The sequence below is a fragment of the Salmo salar genome, chromosome ssa07 (genome assembly GCF_905237065.1).
Source record: "Salmo salar chromosome ssa07, Ssal_v3.1, whole genome shotgun sequence".
Lineage (NCBI taxonomy): Eukaryota > Metazoa > Chordata > Actinopteri > Salmoniformes > Salmonidae > Salmo > Salmo salar.
The window spans coordinates 55,608,275-55,616,920 of NC_059448.1; the positions used below are offsets into that span (position 1 = coordinate 55,608,275).

Consider the following 8,646-nt stretch of genomic DNA (forward strand, 5'->3'; position numbering starts at 1 on the left):
TGCAGAAACCAGAATATGTAATCCTAAACTTCCTGCTAATATGTAATTATAATTAGCTTCTCTCCATTATATAACTGTGAGAGTTCCTGTTTGGTTGAAATTCGCTTAGCAAAGTCCTTTCCTGTTTCAACACCTGTATCACCATCCACACAAAGAGAAAAGATAAGGAACAAAACCCCTGAAGGTGATCTATCCCTCAGCCTTTCTAGCTACAGAGAGAGAAATAGAGAGAGTAGCTAATCTACAGTATCTCACTACCTTCCTTCCACCTACGCAGAGCATTTCAAAGAGCAGGGAGAAAATAAAGTCATGAACAATCTGGGCTCCATTCACTAGACTGATGAGCAGGTGTATTGCCACAATGAGCACAAGGAAATTCACAGGACAGAAATTCTACATTGTATTTTTTAGATCCACATTGAGTTTTTAGGGAATCTTGAGAAGGCTAGATTTACACTGCCAATAAGTAAATATAAAATGAGAAAATATGTGTTTAATCAGTGCAAAAATGAGGAGAGCTCTTTAAAAAAACAGTGTTGGCAATAATCTACATTATCCTTACTAAGAACTAAGTACTGAGTGTACTGAAAACATCACTGCAGCTCATATGACAATCAAGACTTATCTAGGCGCCAATCTTCGTTGGGAGTCATGTGAATGACATTCCAGACCTAACAAACCAATTAAAGTGAGGAAGTAGAGTGGGAGAGGGCAGAGGGCAGAAGGGCTGGGGGGAGGGGCTGGAGCTGGGTGAGAGGGGAGATGGGCTGGGTGGAAGGGCTGGGTGGAGGGGCTGGTTGGAAAGGGCGAAGGGCTTGGGGTGGGTGGGTGTGGTGAAGGGCTGGGGCTGGGTGGGCAGAGGAGCAGTGTAAGGTGAAGTTGCCCCTTAACGCTGATCTTGGGTCAGTTTGGCATTTTCCCCACCAATGCTTGCGGTTAGGATTGGGGAGGTGAAGCTGATCCTATATCTGTACCTAGATTAAACTTCACCTCTGAGCCGGAGGTAGATGAGCCAAGTAGGCAAGCGGAGCTTGGAGTCAGCCAACTGTTTGTTGCTACCCAGACTTTTTAATTTTACCCAAGCTGCCCTAGTAGGGAGGAGGGTGGTGGAGAGGGGCACTGTGGAATCCCAACCAAGTGCAGTGAGAGACCCAGAGCGGCCCATCGACACTCTCTTGTCTGTCAACATGGCTTTATCATCGGTGAACTCCAGCACCTGGCCCAGCCAGCGGCCACAGTGCTCAGGTGGTGTCAGCACACCATCAGAGGACGCCTGTCACAACTGGAGGCCTCCAGGGTGGATGGTGGATGTCTTACACAGTGTCCCAGCCTAGCACCTCCTTCATGGCTTGACGTGGCTTTGAGCAGTCCAAAGGGCATGCACAAGTGCCCCCCCCCCCCGCCAAAATGCCATGCGGATGAGTAGAAATGGCGCTGTCATCCACATTTTTCACCCCCTGTAGTATAAATGAGTTAGCTTAATCGAGAGAGGCAGGGAGACACGTGTGTTGTCGCGCCACGGATGGCAGTTTGTCTCAGTCTGAAGGCTGACGGTGAAATATTATTCTCAGAACAGCAACAGCTTCTACATTTAGCCCAGGAAATAGGGGTGAGAAGTTCACAGGCTGTTAGCATGGAAGGGTTGAGACAGGCAACACTACACACAGCTATTGAACACACATCTGCTGGTGATTTAAATGGCACATGTTCTCCCTGCAAGCTGTTTCTATGCGCTACATAGCAGGAAATCACACGAGGTGCTGTTCATTTGAAATGGAATGTATATTTCAGAAGTATGAAAATAGCTCTCACATCAAAATAAGAACCCAACTGAATAACAGTAACTTTGTAAAAAAGGAGACGTGGGTTAACGTGAGGACAACGCTGACACACCTGGGGGTGGTGTGAGGGACAACCCAACAGTCTCAGCATAGCTTCCTCAGGAAAGATGGTGATGAATTTTTAGCCTAATGACTTGCTCTTGGCAAAACTGGTTGAAAAGAAGTCCTTTCGGCCGTTTTTGCCATTAAAATGATGTATTTTCAACCAGTTTTGCTCACTAGGATACCTTTCTTTCTATCAGTTGCCACTGAACAGGACTGCAGTTTCTAATCTGTACAGATTTAAGACTCCCAAAAGAATATGCAGTGTTGACACATGTTGCTTCCTAAAGTCAAACCGTATTCCATAGTTGTAATGCAAATGTAACATGGGCGCCATATCTGGCACGAGGATAATTACAAAATGTGAGATTTATGGAGAAATCAAACAAATAAAAGATTTGTCAACTTTTCCTTCATCATTGAAACATCCTGTCATTTTTAGTCAACTACACTTGGCAGGAAAATGTAACTATAGCTATAAGTCTTTGGTTCAATAAAAGAATGAGGATGTGTATCATGGCATGTTTGTACAATAGGACGTGCTACTCACAACTTAAGAAATAATAGAAGTGAAAGGAAAGGACCATAGTACATCCTTAAAGGTGTAACACAATCAACCATCCCACTAGGATCACAACGATACTGAGGCTTATTTCCAACCATTTCAAAACATTATACTGTCCTACGGAATCTCCAAGCATAGCTTTCAGTTTCAACTCCAGCAACAACTACGTTGTACATTAGTCAATGACACTGTAAAGATAAAATATATATACACAATCTAATAAATAAGGGATGCCAGAGAATCGCCCGTTAGAATACAGCTGTTTTCACTCGTGCTTTAGCAGAGCTTTGTCCATCAGTGTCCATCTCTCTCAAATACAGAGTCGCTAATGAAAAATAGGACTTGGAAAAGATTGCTGCTGTTGTCGGGACCGAACAACAGTTATATTAAGAGATGTTTTCTGCAGGGTGTGATGCTCCTTTTGTGAGGCCGGGCAGATGCAGCCGGAGTCCATCGATGCCTCCTCTGAATGTCCAATAAACCTGCGGATACAATAAATTAGACCATCTCAGAGGTGGCAGTGCGTGATACGAGGAGAAGAGGAATCTCCTAGGCTACACCTGAACATAAATAGCGTGGCTTTCTTGAGCTGCGTTTAAACACGCAGCCCTATTCTGATCTTTTGCCCAATTAATGGAAAAAGATGAGAATTGGTCTGCCTGTGTAAACGCAGCCCAATGGCTCCAAAGAATGTTTAGAAGACAGTGACAGCACTGGCAGTGTTTGAACCCTTACTCTAAAATGAATATAATATTAAACCATTTCATTAAATATTACTTATTTTTACGAACAATTAAGTGCCGATGGTAACTGGACCATAATATGCCTTACCAATAATAATGAATAATTGCATAATAATAGTGAATAATAAAACATTAAAACGTAATTAGGCAAAAAGTTAAGACCAATAACATTGCAGACTCTCCTTGTTGGAATGGCCAATGTAGTGTATTTTTATGTAGGAGACTGTAATTTGAGGAGGCTACAAGCATCTGGAACAATGCATGCTTATTTAACAGCATCAAAGCTTCTCCTGCCGACATCGCCGCGCGTAAACCCATGTTTATGGGGTAGGTGAGCCTCATATCCTGAGCCTTGGGTCAAATATCAAACGTTGCCGGGGAACGTATATCCAAGCAATTTCCCCGCAGAGGATTTCCACTTCTAAGGGGCTAAGTAGTAATTTGTAATCAAGCCTGCTAAGACCTCTCTCTGATGTCTTACCGCATGTCGAATGTCCAAGGCGCAGGTCACGCAACGTTTGGCGAGCTCCGAATCATTTTCTGTCCCGGGAGCTGAACAACGAGGAGCTGCTGTTTCTGTCTGGTCGACTTCACCGCCAGGATGGCCTGCCTATTTTTGTATTGCACCATCTGCAAAGTTATCTCGGCGTTCCAGCCCTCGTCCTGTGGACACCTGAAATCGATCTCCTTGCCCTCCGACATGACCACCGTGAAGTAGATGTATTTCCCTTTCCTCTCGACGCAGTCCACAGTTTTCATGTTGGAGAAGTGCAGCTCCTTGACTTTGCCAGTGTCTCCGCCACCGTGGTGGTTGTAATGGTGCGGATGGTCGTGCTGCTTCGGCGGGTGAAGCAGAAGCCCGTCCTCCGTGAGGACGCAGTGCTTCTTCTTCCACAGCTGCAGCAAACCGTCGCTTCGCTTCTCCAGAAGCCCCTCTTTCAGCACCGTGCCGCCGTTCTCCAGCATCTTGAGAAAACGCCCCAATTTCCTCAGCAAATGCAAACACTTCTTCTTCTCCTTGCCCGTAGAGGTAAAGGCATCGGATGCTGAAATGGTCACTGCAGTGAGTGGGTTACTATGTGCTGTGGAACTCGTGGATGTGTGTGCAGGGTATTTGGTACTAGTCCGTCGGCAGCGGTCGCTGGAGTGACTGATACGCACAGTTTGATTGGGGTTTTCTCGAGCTTGTGGACCGCCCCCCGAGTGACATCCAGCGGAAAGAGGACTCATATGTCAGAGTGCCTCTCCAGCACAGTGCAGCGAGGATCAATGTTATATTGGAAATCAAATGGGCCTATACAATTTAATTAAGAACTCAAGGCGAGTGAATTTCTTGAGTCAAGTATACAATGCCTTCAGAAAGTTCTCACACCCCTTGACTTATTCCACATTTGGTGTTACAGCCCGAATTCAAAATGGATGAAATTGTTATTTTTTTCCTCACCCATCTCCACACAATACCCCATACTGACAAAGTGAAAACATGTTTTTAGAAATTTTAGCAAATGTATTGATACATTTATTAAAAAATGAAATACAGAAATATTGCATTTCCATAAGTATTCACACCCATGAGTCAATACTTTTTAATGCAGAAGCACCTTTGGCGGCAATTCCAGATTTGAGTTGTCTTGGGTATGTCTGTACCAGATTTGCACATCTGGATTTGGGGATTTTCTCCCATTCTTCCTTGCAGATTTTCACAAGCTCTTAAACTAGATGGGGGGTGGCACTGAACAGCAATCTTCAAGTCTTTCCACAGATTTTCAATGGGATTCAAGTCTGGGCCACTCAAGGACTTTCACATTCTTGTTCTGAAGCCGTTCCAGCATTGCTTTGGCTGTGGGATTGGGGTCATTGTCCTGTTGGAACGTAAATCTTTGCCACAGTCTAAGGTGGTTTGAAGCAGGTTCTCATCAAGGATTTGCCTCAATTTGGCTCCATTCATTGTTCCCAGTCTCCCAGGACCTGCCGCTGAAAAGCATCCCCATAACATGATGCTGCCACCACCATGCTTCACAGTAGGGATGGTGTTAGAAGGGTGATGAGCTGTGTCTGGTTTTCTCTAGACATAGTGCTTTGCATTAGGCAAAAGAGTTTAATTTCTGTTTCATCTGACCACAATCTTTTGCCTTATTATCTCAGTCTTTCACATGCCTTTCTGTAAACTCCAGGCATGCTGTCATGTGCCTTTTTCTCAGGAGTGGCTTCCGTCTGGCTACTCTCCCAAAAAGCACAGATTGGTGAAGTGCTGTAGAGACTGTTGTCCTTCTGGCAGGTTCTCCCATCTCAGCTAAGGAACTCTGTCAGAATGGTCATTGGGTTTTTGGTCACCTCCCTGACCAAGGTCTTTCTTGCCCGGTTGCTCAGTTTGGTCAGACGGCCACCTCTAGGCAGTCTGGGTAGTTCCATATTTTTTTCAATTTCCTAATTATGGAGACCACTATGCTCTTAGAAACATTCAACACTCTAGAAATTGTTTTATACTCTTCCCCAGATATATTCCTCATCACAATTCTATCTCAGAGATCTACAGACAGTTCCTTGGACTTCATGGTATAGTTTCTGCTCTGATATGCACTGTCAATTGTGGGACCTTATATAGACAGGTGTGTTTCAGGTTTCTTTCTAAATCATGTCCAAACTATTTAATTGGCCACAGGTGAACTCCAATCAAGTTGTAGTGACATCTCAAGGATGATCAAAGGAAATTGGATGCACCTGAGCTCAATTTAGTGTCATAGCAAAGGAGTGTGAATACTTATGTAAATTCAATATTTCTTATCAAACATTTCTACAAACATGTTTTCACTTTGTCATTATGGAATATTGTGTAGATGGGTGTGAGAGAAAAAACTATTTCATCCACTTTTAATTCAGGAAGTGTGGAATAAGTCAAGTGGTATGAATACTTTCTGAAGGCAGGAAGTAGCATAATGTATTTGTGACATGTTTCATACAATCTGTAGAACGCTTGGCTCTCACCTCTCCACGAGAATACAATCTGTAGAACGCTTGGCTCTCACCTCTCCACGAGAATACAATCTGTAGAACGCTTGGCTCTCACCTCTCCACTAGAATATAATCTGTAGAACGCTTGGCTCTCACCTCTCCACTAGAATACAATCTGTAGAACGCTTGGCTCTCACCTCTCCACGAGAATACAATCTGTAGAACGCTTGGCTCTCACCTCTCCATGAGAATACAATCTGTAGAACGCTTGGCTCTCACCTCTCCACTAGAATACAATCTGTAGAACGCTTGGCTCTCACCTCTCCACTAGAATATAATCTGTAGAACGCTTGGCTCTCACCTCTCCACTAGAATATAATCTGTAGAACGCTTGGCTCTCACCTCTCCACTAGAATATAATCTGTAGAACGCTTGGCTCTCACCTCTCCACAAGAATACAATCTGTAGAACGCTTGGCTCTCACCTCTCCACTAGAATATAATCTGTAGAACGCTTGACTCTCACCTCTCCACTAGAATATAATCTGTAGAACGCTTGGCTCTCACCTCTCCACTAGAATATAATCTGTAGAACGCTTGACTCTCACCTCTCCACTAGAATATAATCTGTAGAACGCTTGGCTCTCACCTCTCCACTAGAATATAATCTGTAGAACGCTTGGCTCTCACCTCTCCACTAGAATATAATCTGTAGAACGCTTGACTCTCACCTCTCCAAGAGAATACAATCTGTAGAATGCTTGGCTCTCACCTCTCCACTAGAATATAATCTGTAGAACGCTTGGCTCTCACCTCTCCATGAGAATACAATCTGTAGAACGCTTGGCTCTCACCTCTCCACTAGAATACAATCTGTAGAACGCTTGGCTCTCACCTCTCCACTAGAATACAATCTGTAGAACGCTTGGCTCTCACCTCTCCACGAGAATACAATCTGTAGAACGCTTGGCTCTCACCTCTCCACTAGAATACAATCTGTAGAACGCTTGGCTCTCACCTCTCCACGAGAATACAATCTGTAGAACGCTTGGCTCTCACCTCTCCACTAGAATACAATCTGTAGAACGCTTGGCTCTCACCTCTCCACTAGAATACAATCTGTAGAACGCTTGGCTCTCACCTCTCCACTAGAATACAATCTGTAGAACGCTTGGCTCTCACCTCTCCACTAGAATACAATCTGTAGAACGCTTGGCTCTCACCTCTCCACTAGAATACAATCTGTAGAACGCTTGGCTCTCACCTCTCTATGAGAATACAATCTGTAGAACGCTTGGCTCTCACCTCTCCATGAGAATACAATCTGTAGAACGCTTGGCTCTCACCTCTCCACGAGAATACAATCTGTAGAACGCTTGGCTCTCACCTCTCCACTAGAATATAATCTGTAGAACGCTTGGCTCTCACCTCTCCACTATAATACAATCTGTAGAATGCTTGGCTCTCACCTCTCCACTAGAATACAATCTGTAGAACGCTTGGCTCTCACCTCTCCATGAGAATACAATCTGTAGAACGCTTGGCTCTCACCTCTCCATGAGAATACAATCTGTAGAACGCTTGACTCTCACCTCTCCACTAGAATATAATCTGTAGAACGCTTGGCTCTCACCTCTCCACTAGAATATAATCTGTAGAACGCTTGGCTCTCACCTCTCCACAAGAATACAATCTGTAGAACGCTTGGCTCTCACCTCTCCACTAGAATATAATCTGTAGAACGCTTGACTTTCACCTCTCCACTAGAATATAATCTGTAGAACGCTTGGCTCTCACCTCTCCACTAGAATATAATCTGTAGAACGCTTGACTCTCACCTCTCCACTAGAATATAATCTGTAGAACGCTTGGCTCTCACCTCTCAACTAGAATATAATCTGTAGAACGCTTGGCTCTCACCTCTCCACTAGAATATAATCTGTAGAACGCTTGACTCTCACCTCTCCAAGAGAATACAATCTGTAGAATGCTTGGCTCTCACCTCTCCACTAGAATATAATCTGTAGAATGCTTGGCTCTCACCTCTCCATGAGAATACAATCTGTAGAACGCTTGGCTCTCACCTCTCCACTAGAATACAATCTGTAGAACGCTTGGCTCTCACCTCTCCACTAGAATACAATCTGTAGAACGCTTGACTCTCACCTCTCCACGAGAATACAATCTGTAGAACGCTTGGCTCTCACCTCTCCACTAGAATACAATGGGCACTTCCGTTGAGCTCTGTCATCTGGCCCTTCATTTCAGTGGTGAGACCGTAGATACTGTATATGTGCTGAACAAAAATATAAACACTAAATGTAGTGTTGGTCCTATGTTTCATGAGCTAAAATAAAAGAACCCAGAAATGTTCCATACTCACAAAAAGCTGATTTCTCTCAAATGTTGTGCACACATTTGTTTATATCCCTGCTAGTGAACATTTCTCCTTTGCCAAGATAATAAATCCATGTGACAGGTGTAGCATATCAAGAAGCTGATTA

The 8,646-nt window shown here is 44.1% G+C and overlaps 1 protein-coding gene across 1 annotated transcript; it reads right to left on the bottom strand.

Moving 5' to 3' along the window:
* Window positions 1-1,763: 1,763 nt before the first annotated feature.
* Window positions 1,764-4,356, bottom strand: phlda1 (pleckstrin homology-like domain, family A, member 1). The gene is made up of 2 exons (XM_014208776.2): window positions 3,673-4,356; window positions 1,764-2,930 (listed from the first exon to the last, which is right to left on the bottom strand). Exon 1 carries the CDS (start codon window positions 4,155-4,157, stop codon window positions 3,699-3,701), a length of 459 nt encoding a protein of 152 aa, XP_014064251.1. The 5' UTR covers window positions 4,158-4,356; the 3' UTR covers window positions 1,764-2,930; window positions 3,673-3,698.
* Between the last annotated feature and the right edge of the window lie 4,290 nt (window positions 4,357-8,646).